The 17,509-nt window shown below is 56.5% G+C and overlaps 7 protein-coding genes across 7 annotated transcripts; 6 read left to right on the forward strand and 1 right to left on the reverse strand.

Annotated features, from left to right (window-relative positions):
• Positions 1–937: 937 nt before the first annotated feature.
• Positions 938–1,767, forward strand: SDRG_15616 (hypothetical protein). Its single transcript, XM_008621794.1, has one exon. It carries the CDS (start codon positions 964–966, stop codon positions 1,711–1,713), a length of 750 nt encoding a protein of 249 aa, XP_008620016.1. The 5' UTR covers positions 938–963; the 3' UTR covers positions 1,714–1,767.
• A 446-nt stretch (positions 1,768–2,213) lies between these two features.
• Positions 2,214–3,430, forward strand: SDRG_15617 (hypothetical protein). The gene is made up of 2 exons (XM_008621795.1): positions 2,214–2,328; positions 2,391–3,430. Exon 2 carries the CDS (start codon positions 2,637–2,639, stop codon positions 3,384–3,386), a length of 750 nt encoding a protein of 249 aa, XP_008620017.1. The 5' UTR covers positions 2,214–2,328; positions 2,391–2,636; the 3' UTR covers positions 3,387–3,430.
• A 3,125-nt stretch (positions 3,431–6,555) lies between these two features.
• SDRG_15618 (hypothetical protein) lies at positions 6,556–7,513 on the forward strand. Its single transcript, XM_008621796.1, has one exon. The coding sequence runs from the start codon at positions 6,643–6,645 to the stop codon at positions 7,438–7,440; it is 798 nt and encodes a 265-aa protein (XP_008620018.1). The 5' UTR covers positions 6,556–6,642; the 3' UTR covers positions 7,441–7,513.
• A 1,642-nt stretch (positions 7,514–9,155) lies between these two features.
• Positions 9,156–10,909, forward strand: SDRG_15619 (AUR protein kinase). Its single transcript, XM_008621797.1, has 10 exons — positions 9,156–9,524; positions 9,570–9,646; positions 9,694–9,799; positions 9,848–9,917; positions 9,966–10,010; positions 10,062–10,137; positions 10,186–10,338; positions 10,380–10,469; positions 10,530–10,619; positions 10,669–10,909. The coding sequence occupies exons 1-10, from the start codon at positions 9,371–9,373 to the stop codon at positions 10,837–10,839; spliced, it is 1,032 nt and encodes a 343-aa protein (XP_008620019.1). The 5' UTR covers positions 9,156–9,370; the 3' UTR covers positions 10,840–10,909.
• Positions 10,910–11,993: 1,084 nt separating this feature from the next.
• On the forward strand, positions 11,994–13,083 carry SDRG_15620 (hypothetical protein). Its single transcript, XM_008621798.1, has 3 exons — positions 11,994–12,779; positions 12,829–12,933; positions 12,981–13,083. Exons 1-3 carry the CDS (start codon positions 12,009–12,011, stop codon positions 13,047–13,049), a joined length of 945 nt encoding a protein of 314 aa, XP_008620020.1. The 5' UTR covers positions 11,994–12,008; the 3' UTR covers positions 13,050–13,083.
• Positions 13,084–13,459: 376 nt separating this feature from the next.
• Positions 13,460–14,334, forward strand: SDRG_15621 (hypothetical protein; the record flags this gene model as incomplete). Its single annotated transcript, XM_008621799.1, has 4 exons — positions 13,460–13,703; positions 13,748–14,010; positions 14,065–14,139; positions 14,206–14,334. 4 exons carry the CDS (start codon positions 13,460–13,462, stop codon positions 14,308–14,310), a joined length of 687 nt encoding a protein of 228 aa, XP_008620021.1. The 3' UTR covers positions 14,311–14,334.
• Positions 14,335–14,375: 41 nt separating this feature from the next.
• On the reverse strand, positions 14,376–17,017 carry SDRG_15622 (hypothetical protein; the record flags this gene model as incomplete). The annotated part of the gene is made up of 11 exons (XM_008621800.1): positions 14,376–14,452; positions 14,498–14,617; positions 14,674–14,750; positions 14,795–15,176; positions 15,223–15,369; positions 15,417–15,504; positions 15,561–15,659; positions 15,719–15,991; positions 16,046–16,303; positions 16,349–16,648; positions 16,697–17,017. 11 exons carry the CDS (start codon positions 17,015–17,017, stop codon positions 14,376–14,378), a joined length of 2,142 nt encoding a protein of 713 aa, XP_008620022.1.
• Positions 17,018–17,509: the final 492 nt, after the last annotated feature.

The raw sequence follows: 17,509 nt of genomic DNA on the forward strand, positions 1-17,509 counted from the left end.
AAACGCCATGTGGGCTTTGTGCGTGGTTCGTTTTTGCAGGGCTGGTCAATCTGTCCGACAGCCTTTTTGTTCTTGGCGAAAGCGATATGATGGCATTTGACTAGCGTCTCGTCGCTACACCTACTACTTTACACGGACACAACACCGAAAGGTTGCATGTTGTTGGCGAACGCAGAAGCACTATTACATGCAGCAAGAGAAGCTAGCGTCTGCTTTATAGGAAGAGTACGCGCATTAAGAGGCGTCGCCTCCATCAACCGTGTCCACTAGTCATACTGCGCAGATTCGTACGGTCAATTTCTGACGTCTCTCGCCGATTTGTGCTGATTTTTCAGCAAGGTACGCACGACGGGTTTATGTTGAGCTCGAAACACCATGAGCGCGTCCTGACCAAGTACTGTAAACCAAAACGTCATTTCTGTCCATCGACCACGTGGCAGGACATGGGAACAGGCTCGGTCACCGGAATGCGGTGGTAATTTGCTTCGTTTTGAGGCCGTTGGTATTGCCACATGGGGCAGCGACATGTAGAGACTCCTCGCTTTTTTGTCAACGTTGAACGACTACGGACACCACTTATGCTATTCCGATGCACGCGCTGGACCAGAACGCTGGCATCCCATCCCGCTCCAGATCATCCGCATCGTCTTCGTCCTTATCTCTATCGCGTCCTACTATCGACCTCAGCTTGCCGATCACGGGCGTACGTTGTCCGTGGACCACGTTTTGGGGGTACTAATAGGAGGGAGAATGTTGATCGAATGGCTACTAAACCCGTACCACACTCCCACAAGTGTAGTATCTTTTTGGCGCGCCAGCTGGCTTGCCTCACCAGATCGAAGCTTCGTCTGGGTCTTGCGTGGTATCTTTAATCGACCAAAAGCATCTGGTGGTTGATGGAGTTGCAAATCCCAGCGCTCATTTTTGCTTTTCCTTCCAACGACTCATTCTCGTCGTCGTATCATGAGCAGCGTCTACGAGCCGCGCCTCCTCGAGCCGATCCCGTTCAACCCGAGCTTGAACCACATGCCGCTTTTAAGTGCCTATGACCTCTGGGCACTCGTCGACTGCCACCTAGAGGACACGGACGACAGTGTGACGACGGACGAAGAAGACGGTCGCTTCAGCGTCGCTTCGACCCTCTCGACCGAGTTGGACGAGTCCAGTGGCCGGAAGCACTGCGCAGTCTTTGGCTGCTCGAGCCCGGTCCGAGCCCGCGGCTTTTGCAAACGCCACGGCGGCGCCCGCGTCTGCGGCGTTCCGACATGTGCCAAAGAAGCGCAGAACGGCCAGTTCTGCATCGGCCACGGCGGCGGCAAGTGCTGCAAGGTCACCGGCTGCTCGAACGCCGCGCAGTCCCAAGGACTCTGCAAAGCCCACGGCGGCGGCTCCCGCTGCAAGCACCTTGGCTGCGAACGCAGTAGCCAAGGCGGCGGGTTCTGCCGCTCCCACGGCGGCGGCAAGCGCTGCGACGTGCCCGGCTGCACGAAAGGCGCCCAACGCGGCACCAAATGTGCCAAGCACGGCGGCTGCCGGTCGTGCACTCTGCCGGGCTGCACGCGCACCGACCGCGGCGGCGGCCTCTGTGAGATCCACCGCAAGGACAAGACGTGCGTCATCGAAGGCTGCAAGCGGCTCGGCAAAACCCTCGGCATGTGCACACCGCACGTGCGCGAGCACCGCCATAGCGGGCTCCAAGCGCTTTTGTCGTAAATCGTATTCGCTAAGTGTAAACGTATATTTAATGTAATCTTGCATCCAATGAGCTGTTTGCGAGTAAGCGGCGGATGCTATTTTTCTTCTTGCGACTCGTTTCTCGTACCGCATCACCTGCGTATGTGCCGCGGACATCTGGTCTCGCTGCAATGCAAACGCATGGCGACCAGATCAGATTCTAGTGAACGGTGTCGATCACAAGAAGCATGTCTCTGGGTCACGACCGGCGCTATTACAATTGTCGTCGCCGTGTACGAGAGTGGATTCCTTGACGACGCTGTGTGTATGTTGAAGGCACTCGTGTCACTTCGAAACAGCAACCCACTCAAGTTCTACTCCGTTTGCGGGTTTCGTTGACGCTGGACCTGATATCGAACTTTTTCGAGGGACGTTCGACCCGACTACATCCAAACGTCGCCGCGAGTTGGACAATAAAGACTAGGTACACTTTAGATAACTTGAAGGAGCGGACTGAGCTCTCCTAGTACAACTTGTACCGGAAGGTCGCTGACATTCGGGCGATGCCAAGCTGCGAGACCATGAAGCGGCTACCAGAATTGGCTGCCAATGAGGTTTGCAGCAGCATGCATCCGCTGCGTGGAGACAAGAAGGGTGAGGAGAACGCATGCAGTGAGCTTATAAATCTGGCTTTCTTGCGCGATGAGTGTACGTAGTATATGCAGCGATTAGTACACGATGATTCCAGTGCTGTCGTAATATAACCGTCATCTTGCCTGACCCCCCGCGACTCACACACCTGGACAACAGCGACTCGGTGTGCTGACCACAGATCGCGCGACTTTACGGTACGTCTTCAGTGGGGGCAGAGGCACTCACCCATACCAACGTTGCACAAGACAGATGTTGTTTCGACACGGCAGCCGAATGCCACACCGCCGTCAATCCCGAATTCGCCCGTCATGGATTCTATGGTCGACCTCCGCCTCGAGCCGATTCCGTTCACGGCAACCCCGAGATCCGAGATCCCGTACCCGCTCGTAGCCGACTACCTCGCGACGCTGCTACGGCCGTCATCGCCGACGCAGCCAGTCGAATCGTTCGAGTTTCGAGCGAGCAATGCATCGAGCCACGCCACCGACGTCGAGGGCGACGACGGGCCGCCCGTCCGCCGGCGCATCTGCCGCCACCCGGGCTGCGCCAGCCACGTCCGGTCCAAGGGCTACTGCAAGCGCCACGGCGGCGGGCGCCTCTGCAGTGTGTTGACGTGCGACAAGGAGGCACAGAACGGACAGTTTTGCATCGGCCACGGTGGAGGCAAGAGTTGTCAAGCCATCGGCTGCTCGAACGCGGCACAGTCCCAGGGCCTCTGCAAAGCCCACGGCGGTGGCTCGCGCTGCAAATACGCGGGATGCGACCGCAGCAGCCAAGGCGGCGGGCTCTGCCGCACCCACGGAGGTGGCAAGCGCTGTGACGTAGCCGGGTGTACTAAAGGCGCGCAGCGGGGCACCAAGTGCGCCAAACATGGCGGCTGTCGGACGTGCTCGGTCGTCGACTGCCCGCGCACCGACCGCGGCGGCGGCTTGTGCGACGTCCACCGGCGCAACAAGACGTGCCGCATCCCAGAGTGCAAGCGCCTCGGAAAGACGATGGGCATGTGCACAGCCCACATGCGCGAGCACCGCGACCGAACGTTCAAAGTCGAGCCGTGACGCATACAAGTATTTAACATCATAACCTAAACTGCCTACCCCTATTCTGGCTCGAATCTTCAAGAATCATCGACGCAACACACGTGGTCTCCTTATCGATTTTCGTAAGTGCAATTGCACCAACACAGAGGAAACGCAGGTATACGTCAAATTGGTGCTCAACCTGCTCGCGCGTAAGGCCGTCACTGTACCTGGTACTGTCACTCAGCAAACACTATACGATCTATTGGTCAACGGCGCGGTGCACGCAAATGTCATTTAGGATTGAGCATGGGCTATAGGTCTTGCGTTAATTGATTCGATATATTAAAATTGACTTTTGCATCCTACCAAGCCTGCAGCCATAATGTCGTGAAGTACCGATGCCGCTACTCAGAAAGGACAGAGTGAGGGGTGCGGGAGCTCGTGGGATCTGCTGACGCAGAGAAAAGAAGCACGCGAGTGGTCGAGTGACAAGCGAGGACCATTTGCGGGCTTATTCGGGCGACGGCGGGTCGCAGGGTGTGAAGAAAAGCGTCAGCGGCGGAAATACGAGTTCACTCGGCGGTGCATGCAAATACCACATGCCGAGACGTAAGTGATAACGCAGTGAGGGCCAAGGTGGATAGCGGATCGCCAAGAAGATCCCTTCTTGACAGAAAGCTTCACAAGTGATTGCTTGAAGAGGCCGATGTCAAATAGATGTACGGAGCCGATCAAGCAGCTGCGCCCCCGACAACCTATGCAACTACATACATGTATGACCTTTGTCGACTTTGTCTCGTCATGGCCACACCCGCCGGATGCCATCTTTAGCGGCAAGGACGAGACAAAGTTGACAAAGGTCATACCGGTAGTTGCATAGGTGGTCGGCACGCCATTCGCTGGATACCGGATCCATGCACGGGCACAAGAGCAGAGCCGGCAGCGCCTAGAGTAAGCGCCAAATGTTCGCCACGGAGGTAGTCCAGGTCGAGCGGCTGCCACATGTCCGCAAACCGGCCGGGTCACGTCAGTAGCTGCCGTGAGTGGCAGAAAGGCGAGAGCTGCGCGAGGCCATCGATGTACTGGATGATCAATCAAGGGAGAGCGTGTGAGAGGTCAAGCACAGTCGCAGCCGCGGGGCAGGCGTGCTTGTTGCCATGCTCTTGACTGCCATGCTTGGATACCGAATGCGACGAATTTACGGACCAGCCCATGAGCCCGTTGGATTCGATCTCGTTATCCGGATGACTGTGAGCTGGCAGACGGTGGTGCATGCATCATCCGGTCGCCTCCAACGGTCCATCGATATCTCGGTATAGCTTACAACAGTCCTTCACCAGTGTACCGGTACCGGTACATTAGTTGGTTGGATTTGGGTGACAACATTTAGGGGGGACATCTCGACTAAAATCATGGTAGATGCTACCATGTACGCCCCACACAAAAGTAACGCCCGGCAGTGACCCGTGCAGCTCCAGCCGACGTGAAGCTGCTTATGCTTTTATCGACCTAGCTCGTAGATAAATGTTTTCGCCTGAGACGGGCGACAAGCGGCTGCTCAATCGCGATGCAGAGCTCAAGCTGCAGCCGTGTGTTGGGGCAAAGGTATCCTCGCTGGACCCCCTGCTACACGATGACGACTGGGTCCGATGCCACATGATTCCTACCTTTACACGCCTCACCCTCTTTGAACAGTGGGTAGCTCGCAACCGCGGCTTCTTCGCACTCTGCCTCGTCAAGTTGGTAAAAAGGCCACTATGTAAACTAGACTACAAACTTCAACATCACACAGCTGTTGTTGTGCCGTGTATCTGGAAAGATTTTGTTTTCACTGAGAGTCTGAACACTTTCTTATTTGGTGAGCGCTTCGGGCGTGATACGACTGGACGGCAGCAAGGAGGCGTGACCGTCGCGAAGGCGAGGCATGCAGGCCGGAGCCAGGGCCGGAAGGGGCACCGTCCGACTTGGTAGGCGTCGACAGCGCTGAGTGCTGCGGTTGAGCCGATTGCGCAAGCTTGCGGCTGCTGCGTTTTCATTTTGGTTCAAGTATAATCTATCTATCGTCCCAACGCGTTTGTGCTAACGATGTCGCTGGAGTACGTTGCGCCTGCACCTGGGAGAAGCACCCTACTAGGAGCGCATGGCGTGTGTCGACTCACCGCGTGCGTTTGTATATGCACGATCTTAGACCTGCAGGTGGTATTACACTCGTTGGTGCGCATGTAAGTCGAGTTGGATCGTATAATGTTGAAGTGAGTCTACCGGTATTTAGATATAATTTGCACTGAACTGCTGAACTGTTTTGGATCGAAAATGTGTCTACGGAACTGTTGTTATTACTCGCATTGTGGACGGTCGTAACTGTCGCCGATGGTAGTTTGTCCTCACTTTGTGCCAATCCCCGGCCATGCGTTGCGCAGGGCGCGCGTAGTAACTCATCTCTAGGAGTTCCGTGAGGAGGATCACTTCAATCGATTGATGAAGGGCACAGTGCCTTGCCGGGGCTCTTTGTAAAAAGAAGGAATGCCCACGAAAGCCCATTCACCCACAATTTCCACAGAGCACTAACATGGTTGACTCAGAGATGGCTGAGTAAAATACTAACGCTTCTCTAGGTATCCCAGTACAGGAGTATATATATACCCATGGTCTACTAGCTTTTCTCGTAGTACTCTCTTGGGAAACCCGACCAATAAAGCGTAGAAAATAGGGACAAGACGCGCGACGGTGGGCCATCAGTCATAGCAAAGCACAGAATCCTGAAAACCCTTCCAGCGACTTCCATTTCACATCAACGATCGACCCAACATGTAGCGTAAATCGAGAGAATCAGCAGCGTCCACGATGATTCCACCACGGTCTGTGTTATGCGGAATACATTTGTGATTTCTTGTGCGCTCCATTGAACTGTACTACAAATGTACAGTGCACACTTGTCGACTTTTTGCCAGAGTGTTTTTTCTTTGGAGGGTGTTCGTGGCCCGTGATCCAAATGTGACGGGCCCTATCAGCACAGATCAATGCCAGCCATTCCAGCGTGTGGGAGAGGGCAACCGGACGACCTTTCACCGCCTGCTACCCAGCACTAAACACCCAGCCCTGATTACTATGACGGCAGACGATGATACACAGATTGCGCTTGTTTCAAAGCTGTTTCTAGGCCGCAAAATGCAGCTTGAAGCGCATTTGTGGGACGTGGGACACATGCTAAGGCCGAACCGTACTTCGAAGCGTGTCGCGATCGCACCACAACCAACTCTGTGGCAAGTCACCATTTCTCATTTGCCTCGCCATGGCCTACTACTCGGAAGTGTTTGCCCACATCGACCCGATCCCGTTTGCGAGCGTCGCCTCGTCGTTCGCGCTCGACGACGTCGATGTCTTTCACCTCTTCTCCGACGAGCAGCCCTTTGTCAAGCTCGAGGAGTTCGCGGCACCTTTTTTCTTTGATGACTCGCTCCTCGGCCCGCTCGCGTACACCCCGCCGCTGCCGCCCACCAACTGGACACTTAGCTTCAACGCCCCCGCACCGTCGAAGGCGCCGTCCATGGCCTACCGCAAGCCGTGCTCAGTTGACGGCTGCCACCGCGTCGTGCGGTCGCGTGGCTTTTGCAAGCGCCATGGCGGCGGTCGGCAGTGCGTTATCGAAACGTGCTCGAAAGAAGCCCAGAACGGCGACTACTGCGTCGGCCACGGCGGCGGCAAGTCGTGCAAGGTCGATGCTTGCACAAACGCCGCGCAGTCCCAAGGTCTCTGCAAGGCGCACGGCGGCGGCGCGCGCTGCAAGTACAACGGCTGCGACAAATGTAGCCAAGGCGGTGGCTACTGCCGCTCGCACGGCGGCGGCAAGCGCTGCCTCGAGCCTGGCTGCACGAAAGGCGCCCAGCGCGGCAACAAGTGCGCCAAGCACGGCGGCTGCCGGACATGCACCGTCGACGACTGCGTGCGCACGGACCGCGGCGGCGGCCTCTGCGAGATCCACCGCAAGGACAAGATGTGCACTGTGACCGGTTGCAAGCGCCTCGGCAAGACCATGGGCATGTGCACGCCGCACGTGCGCGAGCTCCGGAGCTCGGGCTCGCCAGAATAGATTTCTCAGAGCTATTTATTGTACCATTCACACAGTGTAATCTATCTTCCTCCGCTTTTCCTTCGCACTCGCGACTCTTTTGGAAACAGTCGCTGTGCAACACTACCTGGAGCGTGAATGTGTCCATCCATTGTCCTCATCTTTCGACGCGCCTGGTCAGCAAGCACCGAAATTTGCCGCGTTCAGCGCAACACGGTCGTTCGGCGCGCATTACGTTACAAAGGAAGCGTTCAGAAGTCGTGGTTGAGGTCAGTGAAACGTCGTGCTCGCTCCGCGCGCCACGTCATTTGCCACGTCATGCACCCAGTGCATGGTCTAGCTCCTACCCTATCAACACCAATATTCAGTCACCAATTTGTTTTCTTGTATGTACAGTGACCATGAGGGAGCGTGGTGTCCCAGATGACAAGGATCTCGACAACACAAATCGTCAGTGGTGGCGAGACCAAAGCCTCCCGGCTCTTTCGCTCCAGTCGACACGTAAGAGAAGTACTGCAACGGCACCGTCTCTTTTACTCAGCTGCTTGTCGTTTCGACTATGTCGAGGTCCGCGCCTCGCGCGCCACTTCTTGGAGCAACAGTGCGCTACGTTGGCAGAGTTGTTGGCAGCCGAATTTTAGCGCTTGAAAATTTCACAAATCGCGGCGACTCCACGTGGTTATCAGCATCGAGTCATGTCATTTTGTCAGATTGACCACATGTCTTCGTAAGCTTCGAATGTTGAGAGAAAACTACTTCAAGGAAGTTGCTCCCCCCTTTGGTGCTTACGTGTGTTCGATGCTTCTTGTCCCAAGCGCCACGAATCCGCGTAAAGGTAAAAGTTGATATCTCAATGCTGTTGCTGCGACGCTTGCGATGCAAGTTCGAGTGCTTCTCCCTTGTAGTATGAAGTGACCTATGCCCCCGACGATTCGGTCGTTGAATCGCTGCTACGCCTCGCCGTTGGAAAACACGGCGCTGCAAATAAAGGATTTTTTGTTTGTTTATTCTCTTGCTGCAAATGCTACTACTAGTACCAATTACCTAGCGTGCGGTACTGGCACCCCTGGATGGTCCAACCAGCGATTTATCGAATGCGACAACCGTCATGTTCACATTGGTGCCGCAAAAACCGATGGACCTGCCGATCGAAATGACGTTTATTCGCACTTGGTTCTGCATTTGTACGCCTATGTGTCACCAAAAGTTCCGAAAGGCAGCTGCTGCTGTTATAGCGATGAGTCCGATTCAGAAAATACGATTCCAGAGAGCGAGACGTCGCATGCGCAAGCCAAGGGCGATATTTCACGACGCGCAACGGCGATTCAACCGGCGCCACGACGCCTGGCTTCGTGACCACCTCGTCCCGGCTTGCACCATCCATACGCCTCGCCTTCAACACGGCTGAGCCTCGCGTTGCTGCCGTCTAGCACAACACGCTCCGAGTCGAAAGCCCACCCCCAAAACTGGTTTGGGGGGGGTGGACCAACTAATTCAGTGGTAAATGTAACTAAATCGACTCACTTCAATAACAGCGATTTGAACAGACATGTCGTGGACGCATCACGTTCGATCCTTCTTTTGACTGGAATCGACATGGACTTGTCCGTGCACGCAGTGACACTTTCCTGGACTAATAGAGCGGTCGAGCAAGATTCGTTTCGAACTCGAGACGACCGCACCAATCACAACATGTCTCTATGAATATGCTACACGCCATAAGCCATAATAGGTGCAAGCGCTGCATCGTCCGCTCTGCCACAGGCCCTGACACAAGATCCCATCATGCGATTCCTCCAGTTTGGATCGCGCGTTTTGATGGGCGAGAAACCTCTCATTATGCATACCACCGCAATATATTATATATGAAAGGTGGCGGCCATCAGCTGGCGTAATCTTTACCGTCAGTGGCAGTCGGGGCGACCTCGTCGAGCAGCCAAGTAGGAGCGTCATGGGCACCGAGGATGCACGCAGCAGCACGCCAGCCGCGCCTGGCCCGCGGAGCAACCAGGCCGAGACCGCACCGCGGCGTGCGCCGGCGACGCCCAAGTCCTGGACCATTCACGACTTTGACATTGGCCGCGAGCTCGGGCGGGGCCGCTTTGGTGCGCTGACGGCGCTGCCTCGCGCATAGCTCACGTAGCATGTAGGCCAAGTGTTTTTGGCCCGCGAAAAGTCGTCGCGCAAGATCTTGGCCATCAAGATCCTCACCAAGGAGCAGCTCCACGTACGATCGGCGTATGGCTGCATGGTGCTCATGCATGCGATACGTAGCTGGGCGGCGTCGTGCAGCAGCTCAAGCGCGAGGTTGAGATCCACTCGCGCATTCGCCACCCACACATTCTGCCGCTGTACGCCACGTTCCAAGACGACACGAAAGGTTGTCTCTGTGCCCAATTCGTTGAGGGTCACGGTGGGACGACTCTAGTGTACCTCGTCCTCAAGTACGCACCCCACGGCGACCTCTTCACGCGCCTCAAGAACGCCCAATGCGGCCGGTATACATAGGTTTTCTTCTTTGCGCTGTCGTCATCCTGTGCATGTAGGCTGGACGAGCGCACGGCCGCCCGCGTGATGACGCAGCTCATTAGGTAGACTCGAGTCTTGCAGCTAGGGTGTGCAATGATCGCAATATGACATAGCGCCATCCACACGTGCCACCAGCACAACGTGGTGCATCGCGATATCAAGCCCGAAAACATCCTCCTCGGCGCCGAGGTGCCAGGAGCTCTTCGATGCTATGAGAACTTATTTCAATATGAATAGGAGGAAGTGCTCTTGGCCGACTTTGGCTGGTCGGCGGCCAACGTGACCGCATCGTACCTCTCTGTTTGCGCATCCAACGCTCATATTTGCGATATGAATCGGCGCGAAACGCTGTGCGGCACGCTCGATTACCTCTCGCCCGAGATGCTCAACGTACATTTTCCCGTGAAAATGTCCGCTGAGCTTGGTTGTAGGGACAAAAATACGATGCGTCCGTGGACATTTGGGCCATTGGCGTGCTCCTCTTTGAGCTCCTTGTCGGCAAGCCTGCGTTCGAGTCCCACGTACTGCCTATGCTTGCAGCTCCTTCAAGACGCAATATTGACTCCAGCCGATTCATTTAGGACCAAAGCCAGACGTCGGAGCTCATTTTAAACGCGCGCTACCGCATCCCGCTCTTTGTGTCGCGGGAGGCCAAGGACCTTATCCGCCGGGTACGAGTCGTGGTTGTATAGCTCCAACGTTCACAAACCGGTTGGTTAGTTTTTGAAAAAGGACCCGGCCGACCGCATCACGCTGGCCGAAGCCATGGAGCACCCGTGGCTCCAGCGCTATAGCCAAGAGCGGGCGCGTACGCCGTCCGCGGCGTCGCCCAAACCGAGTTCGCGGCAGCCGCGGTCGTCGTCGTCGTCGGTCGCGTCGTCTCGGGCGTAAATTCTGGATCCAGAGCGCTACAGAACTGTGTATACATCTAGTATATTTTGCAAGGATACTTTGCATATCATTCGCTTTCTTGTGTGACCACTGCTTCGTCGACCGTCGCAGTCAGAATGAGCATGCTCGACCACTCGCGTTAACCCTTCAACGCCCATTTTTTAAAGTCAATCATGGTAGCGACTTGAATTGCTTACAGCAGCTCAACGTTAACCGCGAAAACACAGCTCTAGAGTGCAGCTAATACGCTTCCTGGACGTTCATGTGACCACCAGTACTGCCTCCATAACGCTATTATGGATCACAGAGGGCTCCCGAACTATCCTCACGAGATGTCTTCGCCCGGGCGAAAGCTACCCTGCCGCAGCTCCCAACGTAGACGTTGGGGTATGGGGTATCTCAATTCCGACAACGGCGCGACAGGCTATTTGCCGGTGTACAAGTATTAACAAGTATTAACTTTAGGTCTGGGAAGGTCAATACCTCTGCTAATACTGTACCACTGCGTGTTGTTGAAAGGGTGTGCGCATGCTTTTTTCGTGGACAGCACTGGGATTCGAGCATCGACAGGTTGCACAATGTACTAGCGCTAGAACTCACTAACAAGAAATGGACCTCTTCACCGTCACAGCAAGTGCAATAGTAGGGAAATGCAAGTGCACTCCAGAAGACAATTTCACATTTTCAGAATCCCAACACATCTGCTTACGGCAAGCACCATGCCGAAGGTCGCCTCGGGCGATGACGCAGTGTCCGTGCACGGACCTCACACGCTGGCGCCGAGTTGCGTCAACATCCCAGCGCTTGCCTGGCCGCGTTGCCCCAGGCTGCCAACCAATTCAAGATCGGCCGTGGCATGCATGTAGGGTTCGGGTGTGACGTCATACCTCTGACAACGCATAAATCGATGTTGCCGTTGGGACCTCAGCAAACGCTCAATGCCTTCCGCGAGGCGACCACTCCATTCCAGGTCGTCAACGTGCTTTTTCTCTATCTGCCAACCAGCAATTTCCTATGCAAGCCTCTTGGACGCGACTCATTCATCCGCAAACACCCCTCACAACCCGTTGCGGAAAACCTCTCACATTCGATTTTGGTATCCGGATGTTATTTACCGGATACCAACGGCGATCTGCGAGCAGGGTCGGCAGTTTGGAAACTTCATCAGCATGCTCTCGCCTGCCCAGATCACGTACGTCCAGTACGCCGTCCAAGCGATCGGCCTTGCCGTCGTCGCCAAGGTCGCGCTCACGCTCCTCACCGGCTTCTACGCGAGCTTCCTCCGCGGTGGCAAGAAGCTCACCAAGTACGGCAAGTGGGCCATTGTGACGGGTGCCACGGACGGCATTGGCAAGGCCACGGCCATTGAGCTCGCGCGCAAGGGCCTCAACATCGCGCTCATCAGCCGCACGCAGTCCAAGCTCGACGAGGTCGCCGCCGAGATCCTCGCCAAGAACAGCGCCGTGCAGGTCAAGACGCTCGCGCTCGACTGCAACAACCTTGACGAGGCCGCGTGCGCCAAGGTCCGCACGCTTCTCGCCGAGATTGGCGACGTCGGCGTCCTCATCAACAACGTGGGCATGTCGTACGACTTTCCCCAGTACTACCACGAGCTCTCGGACGAGGCTGCGCGCAACCTCATCACGATGAACATTACGTCGACGTTTGTCATGACCAAGCTCGTGCTGCCTGGTATGGTCGAGCGCAAGCGCGGTGCGATCGTCAACTGCAGCTCGGGCTCGGCGCGCATCCCGTGCCCGCTCCTTGCCGAGTACTCGGCCGCCAAGAAGTGCATTGAGCAGTACACGCTCGGCCTCGCCGGCGAGTACGCAGCCAAGAACATCCACATTCAGTGCCAGACGCCCATGTTTGTCACGTCCAAGCTCTCGAAGATCCGCCACGCGTCCTTTATGGTCCCGTCGCCCTCGACGTACGCCAAGGTACTCCATGGCTTGCCCATGCGGAGGACTCATGCGACTTTTGCCGTAGGCCGCCGTTGCCAACATTGGTTACGAGACGGTCACGTCGCCCTACTGGCCGCACGCGCTCCAGCTGTACATCTTCAGCCTCTTTCCCGACTTTATCGTCTCCAAGGTACACGGTATCCCTGCCTTCTACCTCGCTCACCACGCTGGACGTAGCTTGCGCTCTCGAGCCACTTGGGCCTCCGCGCGCGTGCGCTCAAGAAGCAGCAGCAGAAGAAGGACTAAATGTGCACTGTCAATACGATGCTGTTCGTTCAAATGGTGCTTGGACACGGGCGTGTTGGTTGCGAGCAGGCTCGTGCGGACAGTGCAGTGCTATAGCAACCACAGAAAGCACTGGCGTTGGAGCCTCTTGCGTCGACATTGCTGCAGGGGACAGGAGTTACTCGATGTTGCCCGGTACTAGGGCTACCGGGGCAGCGATGGTACTGCCTAGAGGTCAGCGTGGAGTCGCAGCGCTGGTCGACGTGCCATGGCTCCACGCATCGAGGTCCCTTGTGCTCGACTGCTGGGCTGACCAGTTCTTCCCAGTCTTCAAGTTCCGGTCGCGCAGGCGCCAAATTTTGAAGTACATGTATCCGGACACCTCTGGTTATCCGGATACCAGCTCATATTCAAAAATCGCAGCAAGCCAAATGGCCGAGGCCCCGACGCCCAAGCTCATGGCGCTGAGCGACCTCAAGGCCGCGCACCGCCGCAGCCTCACGGCGATCGCCAGCATCGCGGAAGAGGAGATCGGCGCCATGGCCAAGACCGCGGCTGGCACGACCGCGCCCGTCAAGAACCAAAGCGCCAAGGCGAGCCTGCTCCAAGCCAACGTCAACGAGATGTGCGCGGCGACGTACACGCACCTCTTCCGCCACTACTTTCCGACTTCTGGTAGACTTGCTCGAAAGGTCGTGCTGACGCTATTGCGATGCTAGACGCTGGGAAGGAGGCCAAGGCCGCGATCGACCCAAAGCTGCTGGCCCGCATGCGGGAGCTCGAGGAGCAGATCAAGACGACCGAAGAGTCGATTCAGGGCTACCGGACGCAACTACCCCTCAAAATCCGCGATATCGTCCAAGCCGACTTTAACGCCAAGGCCAAGCTCACAGGCGTCAAGCGAAAACTGCCAGACGTGGCGGCAACGCTCGTGGCACCGACCTTACCGGACCTCTCGGACGTCCAAGCCTCGTTCACGCAGGTGCTTGTCTTCTCCGTGGCATACGCATTCCATATCGTTGCCTTGCATATATAGACAGCCGCCAAGATCCACGAGCTCAAAAACAACCTGCCCGTGACGATCCAAGAGGCCAGCGATACGATCCGCGTCGTACGTGTCGACGACCCTGCGTCATCACTATGACGACCCTGCGTCATCAATATCCTGTTGGCCTAGATTGAGCATGCCATCAAGCGACCGAAAGCCCATATCGACGTGCTCATGGAAGGCGGTGCGCCATCGACGGTAACACAGATGCTGTACACAGGCAAGTCGTATTGAGCAACACTCGTATAGGCTCCGACGCCGTCTTTGCGGGCGACGGTCGCGGCCATGCTGCAGCAGTCCTAATTGAGCTTGGCGAGACGCTGCTTTTGGCGACTCCGAAACACGTCGTTCGTCGGACGCTTGGCCATGAGATTGACTAGACACAATGACGTTATATATATCTTGATACATTGAAACATACCCCCGCCGTCGTCGTCGTTCATGGCAGCCGCCGCGGCTTCCATTTGTTCGACTTCGGCGCGCGTCGGCAGCTCCGTGAGCATCATCGCACGGTAAATGTGGTCCACGTCCGCGACCGGGCCTACGTCCACGCCATCCACGTCGCATGCCGAGTTTCGTCCATATCTCACGACGCACCGTTCCACGTGACACCCAAGGGCAGCATGCTCGCAAACTCTTGGAGACACTCGGGCAGCGGCGGGCCCGTGTACGGCCTACACATATATCAATGAACCTGTACAAGGTATGCCAAGGGTACTTGTCGAGCTCCTTCATCACGTTGGGCTTGAGCGCCGCCGTCGACGACGACGCTGTCATTGGCGCCTTGGCGTGGGTCTCGACGGCGTGGACACCGGCGTACGTTTGGAAAAAGAGCGGGTCCGTCGAGGTTTCGAGCGCCGACATCCACTCGTACCGATGCACCAGGCTCATCAACCCCTTGGCCTGGAGGTACGCGTGCGGCTCCTTTGCCAGTGCGTTCTGGAGCGCGATGGCGCGCCGGCCTTCGAGGCGCACGATCGACGCGAGGTCGCCGCCGTTGGTTGCCATCGTCATCTCGAACGCAATGAATTTGTCCCACACGGGCTTGGCCACGTCGGCCGGCATGACACTCAGCACCTTCTCAAAGAGCGACCGCATGTCTACAGCCGCCGTGTTGGACTCTATCAAAAGGACGCGCAAACCCACTGTTGTCGTCGTTGGTATGGCGCAAAAAGTCGACATACGACAGCACAAACTCGGGTTCGTGAATGTACTTTTTGAGCCCGAGCTCAAAGATATTGAGCGCGATTTGCTTGCCTTCGTTGCCGTTGGAGCTGTGAAACTCGAGCAGTGCTAGAGAGAACAGCATGACAACGTGTGCATCCGCCCACGCAACCTACCCGCTGCGGTAAACACGTGGTACGTGCACGCGCCGTCGCGCGAGTCCTTGCGTGCCCGCTTGAAGATGTGCCGTGCTTCTTCCAAGCCCTAATGGAACACAGTTTCAATGTATCAACTGGCGCCATCGACCACGAACGACAGACCTTGTTGCCGTACGCGCGACGAGCAAAGCGCTGGTAGGTGATGTACACAAGCGCCGACGGCACGGTCGCCAGCAGCTGCTCGTAAATCTCACGGGCGCGCTATAAATTTAGTCAATAAAAATGAAAATAGAGAAAAATACGTAGAAATTAGGACGCACCTCGGTTTCGTTGTGCAGCTCGAAATGATCCGCGTATGCAAAGTGCAGCAAGCACGACTCGGGCATCGCGGCCACGGCGCGCGCGTAGATGCGCGAGACGGCCTCGGCGTCCGGCTGCTCGAGAAGGACGTACTGATACCAGACTTCGCAGCTGAATTGGCGGCACGCGAGGCAGCTCTCGAGCGCGAACCGGCACTTGGCCTTCCATTTCGCCGTGTCGACGCGCTCGGGGTTGGAGAGCTCAAACTCAATCCAGCGCTGCCACTCGTCAATCTAAGCAATTCAAAACTCAATCCTCGAGCGCTCGAAATTTGAGTCGAGAGAGACCTGCGGGTTGGTGTCGACCTTGGACGGGAGCGCGTCGAGGTTGATGGCGTCAACAAGCGCCTTGCGGTCCTTCAAGATCGTCTTGGCCGCGTCGATCTTGGGCCGCAGCGCTTTCATCATGTTCTGCATGAGCGCGTCGTTGTTGGGAATCGACTTTTCAAAGAGCTCATAGTCCTTGAGGAGCGCGTCCGACCCGACCATAGGGATCACAAGCGCACGCTGGTAGCCCTTGCGCACGGTCATGAACGCTTGAATGTCCTGTACAAGTCGATGAGGTGGTCGTATGCATGTGGAGAGGTAGACCTTGTCCTCGCGCAAGAAGCCAATGTAGCTCTGCCAAATGCTCAGCGAGTAGATCGACTGGCCGACGCACTCGAGCGCGAGCTCGTACGCTTCGAGCATGAGCTTGCGTGCAGCCTGCTGCTCTTCGACCGACCCAAAGTTGGTGTCGACCTTGGATGACTTGAGGAACGAGAGGTACATGGCCCAGAGGTCGATGTACGGCAGCTTGCGCTCGACAAGCGCCGTCGAAAAGATACCGCGGACCTTCTCGTACTGCCCGGCGCGGAGCTCGTGCTCGGCAAACGCTTTCCACCAATAGCCCTACGCATGATGACGTTGTATTGGCTGGTGGACCACGACGGGCCGTACCGAGGTCGGGAAGCGCTCGAGGAAGAGCTCGTAGTATGGACGGGCGTCGTCAATGGATGGAAGCTTCTGGACTTCGTTCATGACGCTTTGCCATGCATGCGCGTTCCATGGACTCGCGGTCACGACCTCGTAGTTCTTGCGCAGCTTGGCCGACTTGCCTGCGAGGTTGAGGTGGGCCGAGGCGCCGACGAGGAGGTTCATCTCTTCGTCCTCTTCCTCTTCGTCATCTCCATGGACCATGCCCATCGAGGGCGCAGCGATCGGCTCATCTTCCTCAGAGCTGTCATCCGACAGGACGCGGCCGTCCATCCGCGTGCTCATGACCGCCACACTTGCAAGTTGTTATTGCGGAAACACTAATTCAAAGCAATCTGAACAGTATATTACAGTCAATGCCGATTATTCAAATAGTGTGCTATCTCCTCTTGCGGTGCAACAACGAGCTTCCTGACGGCGCAGCAGTATGCTGCTCAGCATACTGAGTGCTTCCAGCTCTAGATCCAAGCAAGCGAGGTCGCGTGGCGCGTGCCCTTGCCTGTGGCGGCGTCATATCGAGTTCACGCTTTGAATAGTGTACGTCAGATATGGTGTGCGTCGGAAACCTTTTAAAAATGATATCGACCACGTCGTATAAAATGTCGGAGGTTTCGACGGGAAATCTTTGCCCATACAAAGCCCGAGTCAATTTGTTTTCCAAAACTCAAAAGCGACGATGGACCCCTTGGAACGTGAGGCGAGTAAGCTGCGAGCGCTGGTCGAGACCCCGAACGGGCCCGCGGCCTTGGCCGAGGCCACGTCGCTCCTGCGCAACCT

This window comes from Saprolegnia diclina, assembly GCF_000281045.1.
Source record: "Saprolegnia diclina VS20 unplaced genomic scaffold supercont1.97, whole genome shotgun sequence".
Lineage (NCBI taxonomy): Eukaryota > Oomycota > Saprolegniomycetes > Saprolegniales > Saprolegniaceae > Saprolegnia > Saprolegnia diclina.